Source organism: Lepidochelys olivacea, assembly GCF_965140295.1.
Source record: "Lepidochelys olivacea isolate rLepOli2 genome assembly, chromosome: 1".
Taxonomy (NCBI): domain Eukaryota; kingdom Metazoa; phylum Chordata; order Testudines; family Cheloniidae; genus Lepidochelys; species Lepidochelys olivacea.
Genome location: NC_140411.1, coordinates 221,312,323 through 221,337,563, shown reverse-complemented (window position 1 = coordinate 221,337,563; position 25,241 = coordinate 221,312,323). Strand labels below are relative to the sequence as shown.

Sequence of the window (25,241 nt, the reverse complement as noted above, 5' to 3'; positions counted from 1 at the left end):
AGATAGCAGTACTATGTTTCAGAGTAGCAGCCATGTTAGTCTGTATCCGCAAAAAGAAAAGGAGGACTTGTGGCACCTTAGAGACTAACCAATTTGAGCATAAGCTTTCGTGAGCTGCAGCTCCTATGAAGTGAGCTGTAGCTCACGAAAGCTTATGCTCAAATAAATTGGTTAGTCTCTAAGGTGCCACAAGTACTCCTTTTCTTTTTGCAGTACCAGGTTGTCATCCTCTAGGTAGATAGCACTAGACAAGGACAGGGCACTGTCAGCAAATATGTGTGAAACACACAGGCAGCAGAGGAATAGTGAGACTCAGAAATTTTGGGTTCCATTGCAGGCTCTGGAAGGGTATGTTCTCTGGTGGATACAGACTCTTTTGCCCATTCCTCCACATGTGACACATTCTATCGTGTCCCTCCTACCTGTCCTTATCTAAGTTATGGCTCAGGCTCCTCCCTGGTTCTTTTGTTACAGTTCGATTCTCCTCACCTAGCCAATCCGTCTTCACTCCTCAGACCTCTCATCCCACTGCCAGTTTCCTTGTCCAGCCAGTACTAATCTCCCGCTTTTGAACGTCTTGTCCCAGTTCTCAACCCCACTCCTCACACCCAACCCCAGTATCGATCTTCTTGCCCAGCAAGTCACAATTCCTCCCTTCCTTGTTCCTCATTTGATCTCTCCCATCTCAGCTTCCAGTCACCTCCAGACACATGTTCCCTGTCCCCACTGTGTCCCAGTCCCTGTCTCACCCCCCCTTCCTTGTCTGATCTCACTCTCCTCTCCCCCTGCCTCCCAGTCCCCTTGCCCAACCCAGTTTGCCACCCAACTCCCACATTTCCTGTCACGCCCATCAACCTCCCACCCCAGTCTTCCCCCACCTAGTCCTCCCCTTGCCACAATCTACACCCACAGCCTCTTGTCCCCTTAGCATTTGATTCAGGCAGCTTCCTCCTCCACGCTGCCGGGGTCCAGCAGGGTGGGGGCATTGAGAGCACAGGATAGGCAGACCCCCTACTCTGAGTTCTGGTGCTCAAACTCAGACAAGCATAAGCAGCTGGGAACTGTGATTGCAGGGCCAGTCCTGCTTTACTCCTAGACTGCAGCATTCAGATGGAATCTTTGGGAAAAATCAAACTGCAAAGCTCTAGCAGGTCTCTACTGAGCATATGTGAACTATAGGTTTTCAAAGCCTTATAACTTGGCCAAACTCAGGCAGATTTTCACAGGAAGAGCAAAAGGCACATCCCTGACACAAAATCTGACCCCTGGCCAAATTTCAAGTCCCTGCACCAAGAGCGTGGTGGCACTTCAGCTTCTCAAAGAAAAAGTCACCAGAACTCTTTTGATCTACACAATCTTTTTCCCTAGCCTTGTTCTCAAAAACAGCTGACCTGCTTTGACTGAAATCCCCACCGCCCCAAAATAAAATCAGCTTGAGGCAGACACCCAGCATGGAAAATTTCATCCCAAATGGTTAAACTCTGGCAACGTATAAGCAACTAAAAACAGAGACTTATAGTGAGAACTATTGGGCAACCTTAACAGGCAGCACTACCAGCTCCACCTATAATAAGGGATGGCTTCTAAAGTCTGATGGAGGAGCACTGAAGATGAGAGGACAAGGGCTCTAAATTTGTTGAGCTAGGTTACACTAAGGTAGGAAGCCCACTGTACAGTGGTTTTAAGATAGGAAGAAGAAACTGACTGTATTGTTTAGGCTCCCATGAGCTAAAACATTTAATGATCACAAACTGAGCAACATCACGCAGTATGGATTAGATGAGCTTTAAAAAAGGAGAATTACAGAAAACAGACCTTTTTCCCCCATGATTAAAATCTTGAATGAAAATAATGACGCGGCTGAAATAACGCTTACATGATCAACATAGGGATTTTACTCAGTATGTACAGAATTCTCCAAACAAAGTAGGTCAGCACAAAGGCAGTGTGAGAAGCACTGGAAGCCACCTTGGCCACTGTTAGATGGGAATAGTCTTTGATGGTTTTATCTCATCCAGCTCAGCGTCCAGCCAGCGATATCTCCGGTGACGGCGCAGAACTTCAATTGCTTTTAGTTCTACGGGAGTTGGTTGAATGCCCAGGTCCTCCAACCCAGGAAGATCAGGGAACTTCATGTCTGTTGTATGAAACTTTAAAAAAAAAAAAAAAAAAAAAAAGGAACTATAAATGAGCATAGCAGAGAGAACAGCTATACATGTAGTTACTCAGCTATTACGGTGAATCTAATCCTTACTGTACTAAATACATTATATTATACTTATAACTGAGCTCGCCTTTTGTCCTCCGGAAAAACTGGTATGGAATACTACGACTAGAAACAATTTTAAATAAGTCTAAATGCAATGCCATAGCATCACTGCAGATCCTGGTAAACTCTACTTCCAACTATTTGCAAAATTTCCTTGATATTAGTGCAGGCTGCTGGAATAAGATCTTTCCCAGGAGAAATAACGCTGCAATATAAGGCACTGCTGGATCTTATAATGGATTACAGAGGACTGTGCAGCTACTGCTGAGGGATTAGGTAACCACATACCACCTCCAGATCTCTGATCACAATATGCATGCATGGATGTGTGTGTTTGGAGGGAGGAGGGCGGCAGCAGGCAGGCGTGATCCAAAGAAGCCATGTACATTTGTGTCCTGAATTAGTTTCAATAGGAGTAGCAGATTTATATTAGGGTACAGGGGAGACAAGCAAATGCACTGCATTTCTTTATTACCTCCCCTCTCTTTCATATATTAATGGGAAGTTTACTCTGCACCACCTGCAAAGAATTAATTAATGCTGACCTTGTATTCACAAGCACACAGCTGGACTGAAATTACTTCTCTGGCACTTTGTCAGAAAACTTACACAGAATTAACAACTGTGATGGGGTGTTTTATTCAGTTGCAGTCCTGAACAGATTTTGTCATACAAAGATATGTTCACTCATCTAGCCCCGCCTCTGGTAGATGGTGCAAGATTGTTCCTTACTGTATATTCCGCAATGTTTTGGTTCAAGTCCAATTTTAAAATGGCTCAAGTGATGGGACCTTGGGAGAATATTCCATAACCTCTTCCATTTCACACGTCACAACTGAGTTTGAACTTTAAAGTCACCTACAGATGGCTAAAATTGTCATTTTAAAAGAACTGTTATAACTTTAGATAATTTGCAGTTTTTAAATGAAGAAAATTAGCTACCTTTGCTATGAAAGCTCTTTAAAACGAGGTAACTAAAAACTGATTCTGGATTCCTGAGGTCAGCATTTGCACCATGTCCTTGCATCAACAAAACCTTAACACATATCTTTGTTTATGCTATTTATGTTCACCTTATTTAGCTGCACACCGGCAGCATGTATCCTCATTTCTACAACACCACAGCTTTGAACCCTCCATTAAAAACACTTCCCCTGCTTCTCTGCTGTGTGCTCCAGCAACTACATTATCAAAGGTTTCAGAGTAACAGCCGTGTTAGTCTGTATTTGCAAAAAGAAAAGGGGTACTTGTGGCACCTTAGAGACTAACCAATTTATTTGAGCATGAGCTTTCGTGAGCTACAGCTCACTTCATCAGATGCATAATCAAACTCTGTTTAATCTTGACTACTGCAGCTGCTCACCTTAGAGCAGGAAGACAGCTGGATTTTGCTAGTTTTGGTTTAGAACATTGCAACCCCTGAGAACTCTACTGCTGCGGGTATCCCACCATGATCCAACAACAAAGGCCCTCAAGCAGTTTATCCAGCTGAGCCCACTGAAGGTGGTGTGCCTATGAGCTGCATTGTTATGATCACAACAGACCAACTGAGGGCAACTTTCCCTAGGGTGGCAGAGGGAGGAAAGAGGGCCAAGTTTTTGCAATATGTCCTGGACTAGCTCATGAATAAATAATAAGCTCTTACATAGCACTTTTCACAAGGGAGCTCAAAGTGCTTTACCAAGGAGGTGAGATGTTTCTATTTCACAGAAGTGGAAACTGAAGCATCAGTGACTTGCCCAAGGTCACACAGTGAACAGATCTGGGAACAGAACCCAGGTCTCCCGACTCAGTCCAGTGCCATGTCCTACGGACCATGCTGTGTCCAATTAAAAGTGATGCACACGTTATGTTCAGACAGACTATTGCTGCCCTATCTTAGTGAAAGATTATCTAAATAACTCCATTTATGCAAAGATTTGTAGAATATCATCATCAACCTTTGGAAAAGATTACATCAGGTACTGACATCGAGGATATGTCTGCATTTTCGCTAACCCTACCCGTGGAATAACAGGGCTCTGATATGTAAATATTGGCTAATACCCACATTTTCACAATTGAAACAAGGTTTGGCAAGAGCCACATGGCTAAAACCACATTAAAAGCAACTATGAAAAGTTATGGATAAATGTCAAGAGGCAACACTTTTGCCTATTGGTCAGAAGATCACGGATTCCAGTGTTAAATTAAGACTTCGGTCATAACCAATGCGGAGATTTCACCTTGAGTTGTTGAAGGTGTCATCATCTGGATGGGATATTAAACCAAATTCCCTTCTGCCCACCCTAGTAAAACACAAATCCTGCTGAAAATAGCTATGTAGGCTTAACTGTGCTACAAGGGAAGGTGCTTGTGATTTAGTGAAGTGCACATAAAAGTAGGAAAAAAATCCTCACTCACTGCACACAAACAGGTAACCTTTCCAACAGAAAACAGTCAGCTGCATGCCAGATATCTACTTACAATAGTTTTCTCTTTCCAACCACCCCTTCCTCTGATACTTAAGAGAAAAGGTTTATCTTTCCAGGTTACTATCAACAATTCTGTTGTCAGTCAGTCTGGTTCCTTCCTTACATGTTTAAGAGAAATGCGCCAAACCCAGCTGGCCCTAATTTCCCATTAAACAGCTGCCAGACCAAACCAGGGGAACCTCCAGGCTGCTTCAGGTATGCATCCCTTTGCAGTCAACCCCCACATCATCCAACAGGCCTGGACAGGTAAAGTAAGTGGGAATTCATGGGGTAACAGTGGCTGCAGCAACTATGCTATGTATTCCATGAGGACTTTTGAAGACAGTAAAGGAGAACTCTGAAATCTTAACATCTCCATAAAGAGATTTTGTCTCCAAGAACAGTCTGCAAACGTTTACAGGGTTTATACATTCTGTTAATGACACACTACAACACCAAATTCTATTTGTGGAACAGATTGAAACACTGCAATATACAATCTGCAGGGACATCATGTTTCATTACTCCTTGGATTGCTAAGGAACACTCATTACACTTCCCCAGTGAAAATATTAACTAGTGCTGCCCCAGACCTACCCGATCCACTTTGTCTCTCGTTGTCCATGGTTCAAATGGATTAATCTCAAAGAATCTTGCAAATAAACTGTAACCATGAAAAATGGTGCAAACATGAGAATTGTCATAATACAGATACACAGAAGGCAATTCAGACAGGCAACAATATTCAGACTACCCAAGGAATTAGCATTTTCTGTTCCATATTTCATTTTCCTAGCTGGAAATTCCATTAGTGCATAGTAAAGAATGTTAAGGTTTCAGCAAATTCTCAGTTATGGTTCTTATTACTATAAATGATCACTACCACATTCTTCCATCTCCCAACCCCAGAGGAATGATATATGTGCGCACGGAATCTGGGGAGGGAGATAAAAATCCACATCTAATTAATGCTCACTTCTACCCCCACTTTTGAAACGGGAAGGACTAGTATGCCTCTTTTTCAAGCTCTGCTCCTTGGCAGACATAAGCAATAATCTCACCACTCATAAGGGCTACAATTCAAAGCCTCTAAGGCTAAAACATGCTTGCTGACAGCAACAATTTAATGGATGTGCAAGCTAGGGGATGTAGCTTGGAGCAATCTGCATATATAATTTCCATATTATAAAAAGTGCAGTTTTAGTCTTTAAAAAAATGATTGAAAATGGCAGTAGGGTGATGAAGCTCAATGTTTATTTTTGCTCAATGCCTCAACATCAGATTTGCTCAGTTTAAGTGAACAAGTGGGTTTTCTAACTGCTAGCCCTGCAAACGAAGCCTGGAATCTAAGAGCCAAGATGTTGGGTTTTTTTCTGGTTCATGCATTATAATCCAATAATCATGATTCTGTAGGCTAATTTCTGCCTTCAGTTACCCTTACACAATCCCATGGTCTCCAGACATAAAAGGGCAAAATTTGGCGTTGCAGATTTACTTGACAATTCTGTCAACGATACTCAAGGCCAGAAAAGAATCCAGTTCACCCTCATAGTTATGCTATCTCTGCAGTGCTAATAAAAGTGAATTCATTTAGCCTCTGAATGACAGAACACACAGCAGATCTGGACACCTTTGGTTAGTTTTGATTTAGCAAAAATGAGACCGTTTAATAATTGCATAGTGAGCATGCACAGTGAAGAGTTACCTTAAGACTACTACAATTGCACACTTAATTGCAGTACATCCTAATGCGTGGATTTTTGGCTGAGCATGAGAGCTAAAATAACTTAGGAGTATTTTGGGAAATTCAGTCTACATCGACTTCTTATTATATCCCTTGTAATTATCCTGTAGTAAAGTTTAAAGACTAATGTAAATACTCAGTTACTTTAAATTCTTCATGCTTCTATCCACTTGATAGGCAGCAATTTCTAAGCCAAGAAAGAATTCTACTTACTGGTAGAGAAGACGTGGGAGTGGGTATGGGAAATAGTATCTATAGGCAGTCGCAAACAGATAGTCTACCAAGTCATAAAGAAGGTATCGATGAGGTCTGCAAAAAAAGGGTACCAGGTAAATTATGCTGTTTCATGCCTCCTTTTGCAAATATTCAAGTAACCTAGCAACATCTAGCTTTCTTCAATCTAAACGATTTTTCATTCTTGTTGCCAGAGGGCAATATTAAGGGAAGTTTAATGGCTCAAGAGAAAACTGTGTTGTTTGAAACAGTAAGCAATGAGGTCAGTAAAATGTACAAGCATCATATACAGTGTGTGAGGACACAATAGGTTTTATGAGCTTAGTGATACCAACCAGATTCATCCCCAAGGTGTAAGTCTATTGCCTGCAGTGAGCTTACCACAGGTAAATAGGGCCTTATTAAACCTGGATACAACATTTTCAATGTTGGGACTGACCTGGACTTGCAGTGTCCTAACACTCAGACTTCTATCCACCTTGTCCTAGAAGGAGGCCAGGAAGCAGTGGATCTTGTTTAGATTCACCAACATCTTGTTTTGAACTAGGACCCCAAATAGAAGACTTTGCCAAGGAAAAGGGGGTGGTACCCAACTCGAACAGGGGAGAGAATAGGGGCTACCAGAACACCTCTGGACCAAGAGTTTATCTATGTTTATCTGGAGGACTTTGCCTACCAGTGAGAAGGCAGAGTGGTAGAAATCAATAAGAAAACCTCCCAGAAAAAAAAAAATGCATCCACCGCAGGGCTAATACCTTTAGCAATGGAGTGTCACTTTCCTGCTTAACAGGTTGGGCACTAGTTCCACACATAATTGTGGCAGATTAAGAAGAAAACAGATTATTGGAGTTCCCACTCCCCTGCCTGGTTCTTGATCATGTTTTGCCAGTTTGTCCTGGCAGTTTAGTACACTTGTTAAGTAAAAGGCTGAGCCTAATAAAGAATTTCTCTTGGCCCATATAAGGATTTGTCAGAACTCTGTTGCCAAATCTTTGAGACTACTCATGGAAGCCCTTTATTATTGAGCTATGCGATATGTCACACAGTCTGTTTGAATCCTCATAATGTTGTCATGCAGGTCACGATCAAAGGACCATTGAACATGCCAACAGATTTGGTCTCTGAAGGGTTTATTGGAAATTCTCAGCTAGCAACCAGTGACCTTGATGAACCATGAGCCTGGACGTGACTGCTGCAACATTATACAGTTGGGGCATTCCAGAAGTAATATTTTGTGGCATTTTCATATTTAGTATCCAGGGGAAAGTGGGATTTCAGATCCAGCTGTAAACATAGGAGGATCAGACAGTGCCAGGATTATGGTGACCAGTAGGTGAGCTTGTTAAACTACACACATTACATCTATGCAGCTAGCCATGAAACTGCAAGTTGGGACAACTGAGTCAGAGAGGTGAACAAAACTTTAGTTTGACAAGCCATGGTTCTGATGGGAAAACTTTGTGTTTCTGTGTATCAGAACTCGTGCCCACAAATGGCAAGCTTTTGGGAAGAAAGAGCAACATTTAATAATTGTGTAATTCCATTTTCTTAAAGAATACGGAAAGTGTTATTGTATAACCACAAAAGTTGTCAGGGGGCACCAGAGCAAGGACAGTACAGCTACACCTTTTACTATTTTTGTTTCAACTGACTAGGTCAAATATTTTCTCATTTGTGTGCCTAAAGTCAGACATCTAAATACAGAGTTAGGAGCCACCTAATGTAGGTGGCCTGATTTTCAATGGGGCAGGGCACCAGCAGTTTCTATTGACTACAATGGGATTTGTGGATCTCAGCATCTTTGAAAAATCAAGCCACATATATTGAAAATGTTGACAGACTTCAAGATGACGGTGCCCCTTTAATACCTCATTCTTATAAAGCCACATTAAATTCTATTCTCTTGATACAGCTGATAAAATATGAAATGAAAACAAATAAGTAATGTCAAATTCTCCTGAATTCTAACATTACCAAATGTTGAAACAGAAAAACAAATAAAACCATTCTTAAGGCTTGTACTGAGTTTCTTGCACTCTTAACATCCTCTTGTCTCTAATTAGTTAAAAACTAACATAAGTCAACTTCTATATTGGCTAAAAATCTATTTGTATAATACTGTATATAGTAGGGGTATTAAAGTATATTCACACTTCAGCACTCATTTTTCTTTAGTGTTCTCTGCTTTCCCACTAGTAGTTCCTTGGTGATAACAGGGGCCTTATTGTGCTAGGCATGGTATAATCATATAGTACATGAATAGCTTACAATCTAAAGGACAAGATATAACCAGTGGAAGTGACAAACAGAGCCAAGGTGGGGAAAAGGAGGAAACAGCATGACAATAAAATGTACCAAGTATCAGAGGGGTAGCCATGTTAGTTTGTATCCACAAAAACAATGAGGAGTCCGGTGGCGCCTTAAAGAAGGTGCCACCGGACTCCTTGTTGTTTTAATAAAATGTATAAAATTCTTAGGCATTCAAGAGAAGCAATTACAACAGCACCTGCCGTCACAATTTAACACACATCTCAAAGAAATTTAACAGAATATTAGAAAACAACGTTTTGTTTTACAAGATGAGCGATTTTATTTTGCAACATTTTAATAGCTTGAGTTGCCAGCACCTTTTAAAAGAGGCAGTGTGCAGCTTTAGTCAAAGATTACTAGGCAGCCTTTCCTTGATTTTCCAAAATTGATCTGACCCTTAGCTCAGAAAATTAATTATTCAAAGTCTTTTTAGTCATTGCTAGGTGCTTGAATCTCCAAATTCCTTGGGGTGAAAGGATGGTATCCCCTGCTTGAATTCCTGCCTCTGAAACACGGGTGCTTAACTCTTGGCCTTCTGTGGACTTTCAAAAAATTAGACTTTCAAACAATATGAGTATGTTCGGAATTTAGCTGATTCCTCTTTATATGTGGCTGAAGAGCTGGTCTGCTATTTAATATGCAATCCTCACTTCCTTCTGAAGTTGGAGCACTTGTTTCAACAAGGCCAAAGCCCTGCAGTCGAATACATTTTTTTCTGTTCTAGTAGGAATCATCTACTATCACTGCTTTGCATGCATAGAGACCTATCTTCTCGACTGCCCCACCTGCAAAGTACGACAATTCAGAGGTTTAACTCCACTCTTATCTCGTTGTCTGGACTCTCTTCTAAATTTGCTGGATTCTTGCATGTTCTGCCCATGTGACATGCTTCTCTCTCATTCCTTCAAATAATTTCTATCTTTGATCTGCTGTGCATCATTTGTCTCTACTTGTCCTTTAAGATGACACTTCATCCAGAGACTTGTAAAACTTTTCCAGGTTTCTTAAAACACCCATCATCATTATTTGCTCCTTTAGCCAGTTACTTGCTTCTTTCTACTGCTTTGCCATTTTTTGAGAAAGATTTTGTAGTGTACTTTTCAGGAAGAGTGAGTAATGGCTGGTTCTGGACAGACAGCATGAAGCACACCTGCCACAACAGCTAGGACACTGCCCCTTCTAGGAGCCCTGCGTTTGAAAGATTAATTACAGTGCTGAGGACAATGAGATCACAGGAGGGAAAGACTGACCACCCGTGTCCACTGCATATGAAACTGGAGGGCTACCATAGTGACAATATAATAAACTAATGAATACAGAAAAGTTATTTAGTCACAGATAGGGTTTTTACAACCCAAGTCCCAGACCACTAAACATATTTTATATAATTGTGTGCAGGTTTTTTTTAGAAGCACTTTGTAACTTGACTACTTAGCAACCATTCCTCTCCATGATGTAGTCAAATGCTTCTCTCACCTCATATACTAACTAGACCTAATTTTGCTTTGACCCCACATTACATAACTGAACTGGTTAAGTCAGAGCAAAATTTGGCTCTTGGGAGTTTGCTGATATCCTATTCTACCCTGGAGTTTTTGTGCTTAGACCACTGAGTGGCTACACAGTTTGGTTCTAAGTGCCCCTACAGAGCTGTTCCAGAATTCTCTCCAAATCTAAGCATCTGCATCAGAGGCTTTCACTAAAGTCAGTGGGATTTCTCCTTTAGTTTTTGCCTCTACCTTGTATTACTACTTTATCTTAAATACCAGGTACTGTAAATCAGAATTACTCAAAAATAAAGATTATAAGTGAGCTGCTTCTACTTCATGAAAACATCTAAATGGGGCTCTTAACTAACAGAGATACACTTGTTAATGTGGAATAAGGGAGATGTAACTGACAAATAGATTTCTAAATTTACAGTAAGATTAACATTAAATAACATAACATTAAATTATGTTCTTCAGGGAACTGACTGATAGTTCTCTCCATGTTACTGAAATAATGCATACAAATTTCTCTTTAAGCTTACTCCTCTCTCACTTCCTTTATAGAATATCATGACAAGCACATATGCTATTCAGTCCTATACAATAAAAATCAGTGTTTATAAGAACTGTTCCGTGTGTTGATGTTTACAATATTAGACAAAAAAGAAAACCCAGAACAGAATGTCTTGTGTTAAATATTAACCATCTGCCTGTATGTTATATCCCTTTCCTACACTATCTTATCTAACTTGTCTAGTTAGATTGTGAGCTCTACAAGGAGGACTGCCTATTTCTCTGGATATGTACACAACAGTAAATACAATGGAGCTCTAATTGGGATTACCAGAATATTAACAATAATGGCTCAAGTCTGTGTTTTTGGTTTTTTTATTATTATTTTTTTCCCAACAAATGAGATGGAATTTATTCCAGCTAAAACAGCATGCATAACACAGCGGAGAAGCACAATTTACTGCGTAATATGTAGGGCCCTTCGTTTTCAGTTTTTATTTTATTTAATTTTTCCGGGAAATTTATCAGTGTTTATTATCACAACAAAAAGAAGCGAAAACCAGTGCAAAAAACTATTAATAGTTTTCCTGGGTAAATATCGGGGTTTATTTTGGTGGCCGGAAAGATGGGGAAAAAATATTCAGTAGATTAATGCTTTGAATTCCATTCATCAATGTGGTTTGTTGCAGAACTAAAACAGAACTCAATGTCATCTCTGAGATTAAGAAAATATATCTCTAATCCCCAATAAAACTTTTCATTTGAATAAACAGTTTACTGTTGTAGTCTTAGAACTATTAGCCTATAAATATTTACATTTAATAATTGGGCCACATCATTTACAGCGCATACACTCAACTTCATCCCTTTCTCCTGTTTTTGTTGTTTTTAAACTTTTGAATACTTCCTTGTGTTCTGAAACGTATTCTGATACAGATTTTCATTTTCTTCCCATTTTAGTGTGTCAAATCTTTAAATCGTTATCTGCTAACGGCTTGAAATGTGTATGTGGTGGGCGTGAGATTCATCAGTATGTTCAGATGCTCGTGCACTTCAGAGTGTGTGGACCTGTTTGTTTATTGTGTGTATCTTCTAGACTAGTACATAGCCTTACTTCAACAGGTAGCTTTACATATACACACAGACTAATGTATTATCATAATACATCTATCTCATGCAATGTATTGTATTTTCCTAATAAAACAAGTTATTTTTTATATATTTGAATTATAGAAAAGTAGGGTGAAAATCAGAAAAAACTGAATAATACATTTTGCAAAATCTGGGAATTTTTCAGTAAAAATCGGTTTAAACTGAAAACGAAGGGGTTTAATAATATGTGAAAAAAGGCACCACACAGAAGCACTACAGTTAATTAGAATCAGATGGGTAACCTACCCAGTCAAGGCATATGTTTTTCCTTTAGCATCAGGATCCTTAATTGCACTAATAATTGCCTTGGCTACATCAACAACCTAAGAGAAAGATTTATGTTAGTTTAAAAATATTTTTAAAATAACTTTAGAAAAGCAATTATACATTTTCTACAAGTGGTTTGAAAACAAGTTTTTGTCCTCCCCCCCTCCTTTTTTTTTTTTATAATACCTACATATACAGGTTGCTTCTCTGTTTTCTTGCCCAGAGCAATAAGTGGCACACCGCCAAAGGAACGCATATCTGGTAAAGAAGACATATGAGTAACTTAAGAATGTGATCAGTGAATCAGAGCATTGGGCAATAACCAACACATGATGTTTCAGAGCAAGGCAGACGAGCCAAAATGCAACTACATAGTGTTGAACTATTGTGGAAAGGAACTATGTTTGAAAGGTGCATAAAAAGTGTTGTTCGACCACAGTCTAAAATGTTTATTAGCTTTTATTGCAATTAGCAGTGCAGAACCCATACAACCTTGGGAGAGGGACCTGGATTCTATTCTGCCGCATGTATCCGCATCAGAATTGCTACATAAATTACAATTGCAGAATCTTTATTCTTGACGATGCATGAGCCAGAAAGAGAACCCAGCTCAACTGTTGCACTCCAACCCTGGCAATTAGATAAAATAAGCAAAGAGTGTCTCAAATACTCCAGATAAAAACATGAAGTCCAACACTATAAAGTCACTTTTCATAGTAGACACTGCATATTCTTTCCTAATCTCCACAGATCATGGTCTTAAACATGAGGTTCAGTTTTATTTACATTATATAGATGATGACTTAAAGTACAGGAGATTTTTAAAACAAGTGTGCTTATGCCCTTGAGAAGGGAAATTATTTATTCCCTACTTCCTACAGCCTCTAGGGTTAGTTATACAGATTGCATATTGCTTTATTGTAATACATACTTGCATAATAATTGAAAAATCGGTCCTCTCTTCCAAATATCTCAGCGGGTTTCATAATGATAGCGTCTGGAAATTCCTCCCTGACTACCCTCTCTCCAACAGCCTGCATTAAATCAATATGAACAAACCAAACAACATCTCATTAACATGATTCACTCTAAACAGACTGGGTGTTTCTCAATCTTTTTGATACCAGAGACCGGCTTGCTGCCTTCCTAAACTGTGTTCTCCAGGACCAGCACCGGTCCACAGATCGGTTGTTGAGAAACACTGATATACAGAATACTATCGTACCATACTATTGTAGCAATACCTGAATAAAATATTCCATGAACTAACTCTGGCAATAACATCTCAACATTATTTCCATCCAGGCCATTTGGTCTTTGATAATGCACAGAGTTATAGTAATGTGCATTTCTCAGGGCAACCCACAAAAGCACCATCAACATTTCTTTAAGGCTACTCAGATATAGTTTACCTACATAACTCCCTCCTTAGTGACAAGATAAATATGTAAAGTAAAGGAGTTTAAGAAATAGCTTGGCCTCAGCACATTTCTCTGACCATGCAGGGTTCAGAATAAGTCAGGTGAGTCACAGGCCTCCACTTTGCCACCAAAACAAATGACTTGAACAACTTTGCTTGACTATAGTTTAAACTTGGTTGCAGCTGAAATGTTTTCTAACATTTGACTGGCCTATGTTGACAAGGTCAAACTATTTTCTAGCCTAGTTAGAAACCAGGGCTATAACTCATTTTTTAAAATTGTCCTAATATGATTTGGCCCCAGTTTTTAAATTTTGTTTTGATACTATGAAAGTCTGGTGAGTTCACTGAGCGGCCTACATACCCCAAAATGAGACAGAAGCCATCTGAAAAAAGCAAGGGAACAGAAAAAAAGGGTACCTCCTATTAAGAAAAAGAGATTAAACACTAGTACGGATAATTGTGGTGCAAGAGAGCCTATGTGATGTAATCCCAATACAAAGATAGTACTTTTGAAGCCTTTCTATACTCTCGTCCCCCATTTCTTCATTTCCACTACCCACTTATCCCACTCATGCCACACCACCACCGGTTGTTAGGCCTGTTCCCAAATATCAACTCATTTTTGCTGACTAAGACAGTTTCCTCCTCTTAATAAGAATGGTACTAGATGCAGGGGATGCTTGAGGATATAGGGGTAAACCAGATTAGATCCAAGATTACTTTTTTTTTGCCTAGAAATGTGTATGGAGAGCTAGGTGGGTCTGTATACACACTGAAGGGCACACTGCACTGGTCCCAGGCACTCTGTGTCTAATGGTGTAAGGAGATTACATTTTAGGAATTGCTCTCAACCAGGGAAAATGTAACTAAATGGACATAGTTCCCAAAGTACTCTCTTGAAATGGATCTGGCAAAACTTTTCAGTCTTCTGAATAAAATACAGACTGAATTCCGACTCACTTTATTCCTAAGGTATTTGGAAGGACTTTTCATGTCAGCATTCAGGTGAGAGATGTGAATGAGCTTTTCTACTCCAGCTTCCCTGGTTACCTGGGCAATATCTCTAGGAATATTTACAAATTCATCTTCAAAACTGAAGTTTCTAAAATAAGAAATTAAATGTTACTTTAAGACTCTTAAGAACAACCAAGCCTGTTATCTGGTTCACCGTCACATTTCCTGAACAGATTTAAGAAACGCATTATGATGCTATTGTTAAAAAAATGTCCTTAAATTAAGGGACTCTGCATATTCAAGACACAGGCAACTCAAACATAGCAGAATACTGTACCAAAGCAACTCTACTTTGTGGTTTTACCTTGTCTCTAGTTATACTAAAGCACAGCTTTAAAAAATTCACTCATCTGCTTGTCTGTGGCAAGCAAGAAATTTTTCCAGGCAAGTGCTATCAATTTCCACAGAAGCTAAACTTTTCAAAAATAAAAAGTATGCTTATAGCCCTTTTTGCAGGCTACCTTTAAGCCACATGTTAAGACTGTTAACCAATGTGATGTTTAATCTTCTTAAAACTATCAGTTTCAGTGCTTCTAACTGTTGCTCAGTTTTTCCAAGTTCGGTCACACGGAAGAACTGTGGCACACAAGATTTCAATCTTGTCTCTTTATAGATAGGGAGGATAATCCCGAAGTGATCACGTACCATACCTGTGGTGCTAATTATGTTGCTAAAATATCCAATACCGGTTATGAATCTATCCAAACAGAGAGACAAACAAGAAAATTACTTTGTTTCCCATTCTTGTCCAACAAGATTAATGACCACATTGCTGTGTTCCACGGCTCTTCGGGTAGAGTCTTTGTCTCTAGAGTCCCATTCCTGTAACCATAACACCAATTGGGAAGGTATATGAGATAATGTGCAAACAGGTGTAATCAAAGGAAGTTCTTTCACATAACTTCCATATACAATTTAAACAGATAGAACTCTGTGGTTTACTTCACAATTGATAACCACTGGCTTCCTAGCATAAATCAAAAGCAATACTATTGCTAAAGTCAAAGCCAAAAGACTCACCAAGAACAGAATTTGCCCCAGGTCACCCATGGGTCGAAGATACATGAGCTCATACTGATCGCAGCGATGGGGTATGATTATCTGGGATCCAATACGCCCTAAAATGTTCAAAACAATATTTCTTGATTTAAATAAAACTATAATATAAATATTAAAGGAAATGCTGCTGTTAAAGTACAATATTTTCTTTTTTAACTGCATAAAATAAAAACTCAATAGATGAGCTCAAATAACTGGATTCTAGAGATAACCTTTGTGATCAGACTAGTAATGACTTTCATGCATCTGAGGATCTAAAGGTACTGTACAAATAAGTTAAGTTTCTCAATAGCCTATTTTAAGAATTCTTATGGATGCCTCATGGATCAAACCCTGTAACTTTATAATAAGTTTACAGAAGTCAACTGCCTGCAAAAGAAAAATTCTGTGTAATAATATGCCACATAAGTGTGTGTATTACAATGATATGACTAGCGAGCACAAAAAAGTGCCTTACATCTAAGGAGATATATGATTTGCATTGTGATTAATATAATTTTTTAAAAGTTGGGGGAAATTGCAAATATTATTTGACATTTCAAATGATAAAGGACAACTTTAAAGGGTCAGATCAAAATTCTAAATAAAAAAGTACTGCTGCAAAAATGATTTTATTATACAACTAAACACAAGTTCTCATCACTATTTACTTAAGAAACATTATTAATGTTGAAAACATAAGAACTGACCAGAAGCTTCACCTAAACCTAGAACTGGATTTTATGAGTTCAAACAAAAGGTAATTCCCCTTCAAGCACTATTCCCATTACTTTAAAACACATTCAGATTCTTCTGCACTCCCTGGATCAAAACCAGAAATCTTGTGAAGATAAGCCAGTTTTCATCTTTTGGGACTACAACACTAGACAAACATTAGGAATGTACCATTGAGAACAATCCTACACCACAGAGGTGGGCAAACTATGGCCAGCGGGACCCTCCTGCCTGGCCCCTGAGCTCCTGGCCTGGGAGGCTAGCCTCCAGCCCCTCCCCTGCTGTTTCCCCTTCCCTGCAGCATCAGCTCACTGCGCCGCCGGTGCAATGCTCTGGGCGGCGGGGCTGCGAGCTCTTCTCGGGTAGCGCAGGTGCAGAGCCGCGGCCTGACCCGGTGCTCTGTGCCGCGCGGTGGGGTGGCTGGCTCCAGCGAGGCGGCACAGAGGCCTGTCCTGGTCTCTTGGCAGCGCGGCTGTAGCGCCGCCAGCCACCAGTGCTCCAGGCAGCGCGGTAAGGGGGCAGGGGGGATTGGATAGAGGACAGGGGAGTTCGGGGTGGTGGGCAGGGGCCGGGGGTGTGGATAGGGGTCGGGGTGGTCAGAAGGGGGGGAACAGGTGGGTTGAATGGGGCAGGGGTCCCGGGGGGGGGCAGTCAGGAAGAAGAGGAGGGATTGGATGGGGCGGCAGGATGCAGTCAGGGGCAGGGGTTCCAGGGGTGGTCAGGGAGAAGGGGTGGTTGGATGGGGCAGGAGTCCCGGGGGGGGGGGGTCGGCAGTCAGGAATGAGAGGAGGGGTTGGATGGGGCAACGTGGGGCAGCCAGGAGCAGATGGTCAGGGGGCAGTCAGGGGACAGGGAGGGGTGGATGGGGCAGGAGTCCCGGGGGGGCCGTTAGGGGGTGAGAAGCAGGGGGTGTTGAGTAGGGGTGGTTGCCGGGCCATGCCCGGCTGTTTGCAGAGGCACAGCCTCCCCTAACCAGCCCTCCATACAATTTTGGGAACCCGATGTGGCCCTCGGGCCAAAAAGTTTGTCCGCCCCTGCTACACCGGGTCAATTTCTAACCTCCAGTACTCAGGAGATTTCCAGCCCAACTTTGTAGACTGAAAACATGTGGATAGTTTAGACAAACATCTGAACTACTCAGTGTTATTCTCAGGAAATATTACCCAGACGGGTGACAACATATCGTCCCAGAAATCCTGTGGCCCCGAAGACAGTTGCCACAATGCCACTAACGGAGGAACGCCCGCTTCTTCCATGGGGGATCACAGTATAATGTACGTGACGATGCTGCTGCGGTGCAGGAGATATTGATGCAGGAATGCCAGAGCCTGAAATACACAATCAAAGGGAGAGAGCATGTGAAGTCACTGCAAGAGTTATTATTTTCACTCCACAGATAAAGTTGAAGTTAGCTTTCCATTAAAACCCTGATTTTAAACCCACCTCCTTTTATTTCCCTCCAAAGAAACCAGTCTGCCCTGAAATTTCCCATACTACATCTCAAGCTAGGGTAGGATATTTCAGGGAAGTTTGGAAAAGTCAACAAAGGAATGGGTTTGGGTACAGGATCAGAGTGAGAGAGAGTTGTGGGGGAATTACAAAGACATAATATAAACACCATAGTAAGATAGACAGGGAAAGGGGTTAACTAAAAGATCATTAAGGCACTGACTCAGACAAACACAAGGTAGCTCCTGTAGGGACCTTGAGGAGATGAAATGTTCTTCTTCCCCAATCCAGGCAACAAGGGGAAACTGATCACTTTGCTATACTGTTTATAAGACAATTTCAAATTAAGGTCTTTTTGCTCTCGTCTATACAATGGACCAGGATGAAGAAGTGTTCTGTTCAGCTGTATGTGCTATAAGATGGCAAGATGCAGTATTTTCTTTATCTGTAGCTAAAGCCTGTTATTTCTTATTTGTATTACCATAGCACCTAGGAGACCTAATCAAGGTCCAGAACTCAATTGTGTTAGGTAAAAAGATGGCCCCTGTCTCAAAGAGATTACAATCTATGTATAAGACATAAGACAACAGATGGATACAGGCAGATAGACCAGGAAGTGCAAGGAATCAATGAGACAACATTGGTCATCACAGTAGGCAATGATATCGGTACACCAGCAACCTAATAGCTGTCAAGCTTTCTGCAGGCTTCATGGCAAAGGAGAGTTTTAAGAAGGGATTTGGAGGACAACGATGAGGTTGCTTTGCAGAGGTTTATGGGAAGTTCCACTCAAGCATGAGGGGCAGCACGGGAGAAAGCACAAAGCTGTTTTCACATGTACAAGAAGCAAAATTAATAAATATAAACTGATTTGCCATTGGGCACAGGGATACATAGTAGGAAATGAGGGGTGGGAGTAGATGTGATGACACAGGCATCCGGGAAGGGACACGAGGGGCAATGGACTAGGTGGTTATGAACTGTTACCTGCTCCTGGAATATCTGGGAGATGGGTGAGTAAGACAGGGGTAGGAGACTAATAGGACAGAAGGGGCTGAAGGGGTGGTGGTGTAGACCATGGGCAGGCATGGATAGGGACAGGGGAAAGTAGAAACTTTTAACATTAAACTTCAAATGCTTATTTTCTAGATATAAAAACCTCTTCCCTTCCACTGTACTGAAGTAACAATTGTACACCTAACTACCCAGATCCTGAAAGGAAAGCATCCTCCTTGTTTCCCTTGTCTCATCCAAGTACAACTCCCACACACTTCCTATGGACTTGCTAAAGACTGCAGCACCTTAAGGTCTAACAGTGCAGGACTACCCTCTTGTGGACCTTACATGCCAATGCAAGTTAAACTATTAGGGCTTATTTTAAAAAAATGGGAAATTCACAAACAAAATAATTTGTTAAAGAGTTCAGTTGCAAAGAGTCCAGTTAATGCCATCATCAGTTATACTTTAACACAAACATTTAACATTTTTTTAAAAACCTAAACATTAGAATCCCTCAAAATCAACATCTGAGGAATCTGCCAGTTCATCACGACCATCCTTCACCACTCACTATCACCCCAGCTGATTTACACCTCTGAGTCTACTTTAAAGTTGCCCCTGAAATCTACAAAGATATACACAAAGGTAAAAAAAAAATTACTAGGAGATTATAGAATCTCATTTCCTACTTAAGGGATTCATTTCAATATAGTGTATTACTAATATAACCTGGGTTATTACTCACTACAGAAAACATTAGCTGTTTGACAATTTTGCAAAGTTCTATACACACAAACACAACACTCCTTATAAATAATATACTTCATAACACTAAACATTTAGTCATAAAAAATATTATTCTACTCAACCAATCCATTTCTTCTACGAGAATTTATAGAACTCACATAAATTAATATAGGCTAGGACTATATTCCTATCAATATATAACTTCAACAGTATACCTCCAACAATCTTTTTCTTTATAGAACAAAGCAAGGAGCAATGTTTAAAGTAGGCTAGGTGATATAAGTGAAATAGGTGAACAGTGTGTGATCCAGAATTATGTTGTGGTAGAGAACTGGATAGATGGTTTAACTTCATTTTAAAGTATTCTAACATTTGGGGTGTCTTGAAGAGGTATATAATTTTTGCAACGAAAGTAACTGCTTTTTGAGTAGTTAGCTGGACTCCTTTGAAAATATACTTTCTACCTTAAATGTTGTAAGTTTTTTTGTGAAAACAGTATATATAATATACACATACAGTATTAGTGCTACTAGTTGTATTACTAACAGCAGAAGAGTTTCAGTCACAACACATCCTCCCAAAAGCAACATTACCTTAGACAGGTATGAACGGAATTTGAAAAATGTGTATTATTAGACAGATGATTAAATCTAGTGGCCAGAAGCTAATATGAAAGATGGGGCAAAAGGTTCACCAACAAGATTCCAGTAAACATCCGTAAAGCTACCTCATTATCTTCCATCAAATCTCTCCACAAAACTCTCATTTTCCATGATACCTACCAAAAAATCTGACAACGGTTAGGCTGATATTGCACTGATACCACTGTCTACCATGCTGACCAATACTGTCTCGTCATTTTCTTGTACTCCCTCATCTATGTCTGTATCCATCTGTTCTCTTGTCTTATTCTCAGATTGTGAAGTCTATGGAGTAGGGGACATCTTTTTGTTCTGTCTTTGTACTCTCTAGCACAATGGGGTCTTCGTCCATGACTAGGGTTCCTAAGTGCTAATACAAATAAATGATGAGACAAGATCCAGAGGCAATACTCTGGTAAGAGTCTCAGTCTCTCAGTTGCTGGGAAGGGGGAGGATACTGATATTTTCCCCAAAACTATGATCGTGGACCCTGTAGGGATTCCATCTTCCCTGTAAAGATCTGATATTTCATCATTGAAATGTCGATTCTTTTGGTTGATGGAAAGAAGCACATCTCTCTCCATCCTTACTCCCTTCTGTTACACCTCCAGAAACCTTCTGATGCTTTTGGGAGGAGTTGTTCTGTTACTCTGCCCTTCCCCAGCTTCCTTCCTTCTCACTCAAAATAGCTCCATTGCTTGTTCTTGCTGCTACCTGTAATTTTCTGAGGCAGCAGTAGATCGACATAGATTTTGACAATATTACTGCTACCCAATGTGTTACGAATTACAACAGTGAAACCAAGTTTATTAATTTCACTCTGCTGCTTCCCAGAGCTATTGTAACTGTCTGCAAAGTCAGGAAGGTAGTTCTACATTGGGTCACATTCAGAAAGCTATGCTTACAACGTTAAGAGTTAGTAACATGGCCTAAAAGTGTTGCTGCTCCAATTGAAGTCACTAGTAGAATTAGTTCCTTTGAGGACTTTTAAGAAAGTTTACACACTGTAGAACTTGTTGGCATAGGTCTTTTCACCGACCAGGGAGTCTCCTATTTGTCACTAATTTGATTTTAAAAGCCCTGCTTGACTAAATTTTACAACACCCGAAGAGGCAAGGAAGTATCATCTATCTCCAGAAAAGGCATATTTTTTAAAATGTAAAGTGTTAAATGCTCAAAAGAGCTGCCCAAGAGAGGTTTTGGTTGCCAACCTTGAGACACATAGGTCCAGATTATCTGAGGTGCTGAGCATTTTCAGGTCCCTTTGAAATAAACTGAAGTTCTTTATCTCCTTGGGACTTGGCCAAGGTCACACAGAAAATCTGTGGCAGAGCCAGGAATAGAACCAGAACCCTAATTCCCAAGCCTGTGCTCTGACCACCCTTGCTGCAGCTCATCAAAATGGCATTTATACTTCATTTAATTAAATTAGATGGTTGCATTCTATATATACCAGACTACCTCGAAAACAATGCTTATGGTGATGGAATTAAATTTTAATCACTAATTTGTCATGCCATTTATCATTTTATATGCTCCATGTGAATTTAGCATAATGACGACCACACAAATATTTAGAAATGAGAGGGAAAAGCTATTCCCAGCCTGTGGAATAACCAACTTGATTGGTGCATATAGAACTTACTGAAAGAAAGCTATATCAAAGAGACGAGTACTAAACACAATAAAATCTGTGGTTATTTTTAATCACTTACAGGAATAAATCCAATAGTTTAATTCAGTCCTGCAATCATGCCCCTATTCTCTGCATTTCCTGCTCCAATGGTTAACAGTTTCATAGAGTTTGCAGTATAGACCTGGCCTATGTCAGTTTAGGAATGTGAAAAAAATCCATCCCTAACTGACAAGTTACAGAAACAAGGTGGGCAAGGTAATATCTTTTATTAGACCAACTTCTGTTGGTGAAAGACACAAGCATGACAAAATCCCCCATGTAGACTCAGTTTATACCAGCAACTCTTGCCAGTGTACAGTATGTTGCTCAGGGAGATGCATGGGCAGCGGGTATCGAGGCAGGGGTATGCTGTGCCTCCCCAAACAGCCTAGCGTGGCCCCACTCACATTCTACCCCTAGGCCAGGCCCCCTCCTGTGGTTCCCAGCACCCTGCCCAGGCTGGCTGACCTGCCTCCCACAGGGACTCAGGGCAGCTGGTGCTGTGCCACCCAGCGCAGCAGGGCTGGGGACGCTGACACCTGGTGCACCAGGGCTGGAGCCTCGCTGCCTGGCACTGGGGCCTTCAGTGGAGGTGCTCTGGGCTTGTGCGGGTGAGAGGGGGGCAGAAGAGGAGAGGCACAGCCTTGTACACACGGGGAGGGGCTGGGAGCCTGTCTCCCCCAATGGCTAGGTCACTGGTCACTCATGAGGAAATGGATTAACTATGGACTTGTCCACATGGACAGCACTGTAGTGCTTTAGTAAAGACGCTACCACGCCGATGGGAGAGCATCTCTCGTCTGTGTAGTTAATCCTCCTCCACAAGGGGTGGTAGCTATGTCGACGAGACACAGCACTGTGTACACTAGGGGTGCGTCTACATTACACACTGGATTGACGGGCAGTGATTGATCCAGTGGGGGGGGTCGATTTATCGCGTCTAGTCTAGACGCGATAAATCGACTGCCGAGCTCTCGCCCGTAGACTCTGGTATTTTACCGGAGCGAAAAGTGTAGGCGGAGTCGACGGGGGAGTGGCAGCCATCGACTTACCATAGTGAAGACACCGCGGTAAGTAGATCTAAGTACGTTGACTTCAGCTACGTTATTCACGTAGCTGAAGTTCCATAATTTAGATCGATTCCCCCGCCTGTGTAGACCAGGCCTAGGTTCACACCCCTGAGCAACATAGTTATACCGATGTAAGTTTTCAGTGTGGACCTGGCCTATATTGATAAAAGTATTCCTTTTGTCAGCATAAGTTCACTCTCTACTAGGGAGCTTTGCCAATAAATATAACTACTGCAGCATAGACTAGCACATATGTCCAGTGCAACACAGCTTCTGTGTACGTTAAGGTAAGGAGAGGTACTGTCTCACACTTGTTCTATAACTAAAATAGGTCTACCTTGCTACATTGTCCTGGAAAACATCATGCCCTGTGCGATGTAGGCAGTTTGATCTAATCCCCACTGTAGACACAGCTAGACTGATGGAAGAATTCTTCCACTGACATAGTTTCTACCTCTCCGAGAGGTAGATCCACCAAAGCAACAAAAGAAACCCTTCTGTCACTGTAGTTAGTGTCTACCTACACTGCTGCAGCTGTACTTCTGTAGCAATAGAAATACCTTGAAGTAGCTAGGGCCAATCCAATGCAGTACTTTTAATATCAAGACAGATCTTACATTGAACTCTATTAACTGGGGAGCTGGAGCAAAACACCAAAATCATGATAATCCCTGTAATGATTCATAAATTTAAAGAATTCTCAAAACTGTAATCCTATGAGCTTTTCCTGGCGCTCTGCGGAATTATTTTGAGGACCAAATGCAGGGAGGAGAGAAAGACCCATGGACCTTTTATGAAGAGAGGCCTTTTATGAAGTGGGATGCTGAAGAAGAGAAATGTTGGGGATGCTGATCTTGGTGGAGTGGAGAGAGCACAGTGGTGGTGCTAGTCGTAAGCAAGCTATGCAATGCTTAGGGCTCCAAGCAGCTCTTTAGTATTATCTCCAATATTTCATCTTATTTAATGTGGACTTTTCAAGAAGTGTCTTAGTAGGGGCAAGCACTACCTCTGTGTCTGTATCACCAGATATGCAGTGTAGTTATAGGCTTGTGGGTCCCAGCATATTAGAGAGACAAGGTGGTTGAGACAATAACTTTTATTGGACCAACTTCTGCCAGTGAGAAGAACAGACACACTGGATTTATGGCTTATTACAACAATCTGCAACCCACTAAGCCTTTTTGTCCTATGACTGCAGCCGGGGGGAGGGGGTGGGGAGTGTCAAAGGCCCACTCAACCTTGACTGGTTCCTTACAGCCTGTGCTAACTACTTATGCCAAACAACCTCCCCCTCCTTGCGCTTTGCTGTGACACTTGGAGTTCCTTCGAAAGCGTCTCTCTCACCCACAGGCGCTATGGCCTCGCCCGGCCCGTGTCTCTGTGTCACCAGCGGTCACTCCCCCTACTCCGGGCAGCGCAGACGCTGTTTCCAGCCGGGCGGGTTTCTGCGGCCAGGAAGGAGGAGCAGCAGCGGCCTCTGCGGGAGCTGCCCCCAGCCCCGGCCCTGGGGCACGACGCGCCCCCCCGCGCGAGGCCGCGCCGTCACCCAGCGGCAGCCGGGGAAGCAGGAGCTTGGTCCCCCTCGCTCGTCTCCGGGCAGGGCCCTGGCAGCGCGGGGCCCGGGGCGAACCCAACGGGCAGCCCGCGCCGGGGACGGGCGAGGCCGGGCTGCCTCACGCGGTGGCGCCGCGGCGGTGACACTCACCTGCCCTTGGCAGCAGCAGGAGACTGCGGGCAGCCCGAAAGCAGCCAGCCGCTGCCATCTTTCCTCTCCCACAATCCCCCGCGGCTAACGGGTCCTGCGCGGGGACAAGCTTCCTTCCTCCGCCAGCCGGGGAGGCGGCCGAGCCGCCTCCGAGCTGCGCATGCGCCACTGGGCGGGGCAACGGCTCCAGCCCTTCATCCCCGGGGTCGGAGTGGGAGGGCGGGGAAGCAGCAGGGGCAGGGCGGGGTGTTCGCAGGGAGCCACCCGGGGACGGGGAAGATGGACCCGACCCGACCATCCAACAGCCCGGGCC

The 25,241-nt window shown here is 41.9% G+C and overlaps 1 protein-coding gene across 1 annotated transcript; it reads right to left on the bottom strand.

Moving 5' to 3' along the window:
• Positions 1-1,872: 1,872 nt before the first annotated feature.
• Positions 1,873-25,241, bottom strand: NDUFA9 (NADH:ubiquinone oxidoreductase subunit A9). Its single transcript, XM_084617383.1, has 11 exons — positions 24,929-25,241; positions 17,806-17,970; positions 15,890-15,987; positions 15,600-15,691; positions 14,816-14,957; positions 13,364-13,466; positions 12,623-12,690; positions 12,412-12,488; positions 6,680-6,775; positions 5,320-5,386; positions 1,873-2,150 (listed from the first exon to the last, which is right to left on the bottom strand). Exons 1-11 carry the CDS (start codon positions 25,224-25,226, stop codon positions 1,980-1,982), a joined length of 1,377 nt encoding a protein of 458 aa, XP_084473509.1. The 5' UTR covers positions 25,227-25,241; the 3' UTR covers positions 1,873-1,979.

Bases quoted from the DNA above. Each gene is read 5' to 3' on its own strand.
- NDUFA9 (XM_084617383.1), bottom strand. From the start codon at position 25,226: ATGGTCGGGTCGGGTCCATCTTCCCCGTCCCCGGGTGGCTCCCTGCGA. The intron at 14,958-15,599 runs GTAATTTTCTTG...TTCTTATTTTAG, and splicing joins GGACAAGAATGGGAAACAAA to AAACTTCAGTTTTGAAGATG. The intron at 5,387-6,679 runs GTAAGTAGAATT...TCATGGTTACAG, and splicing joins CTCCCACGTCTTCTCTACCA to TTTATTTGCAAGATTCTTTG.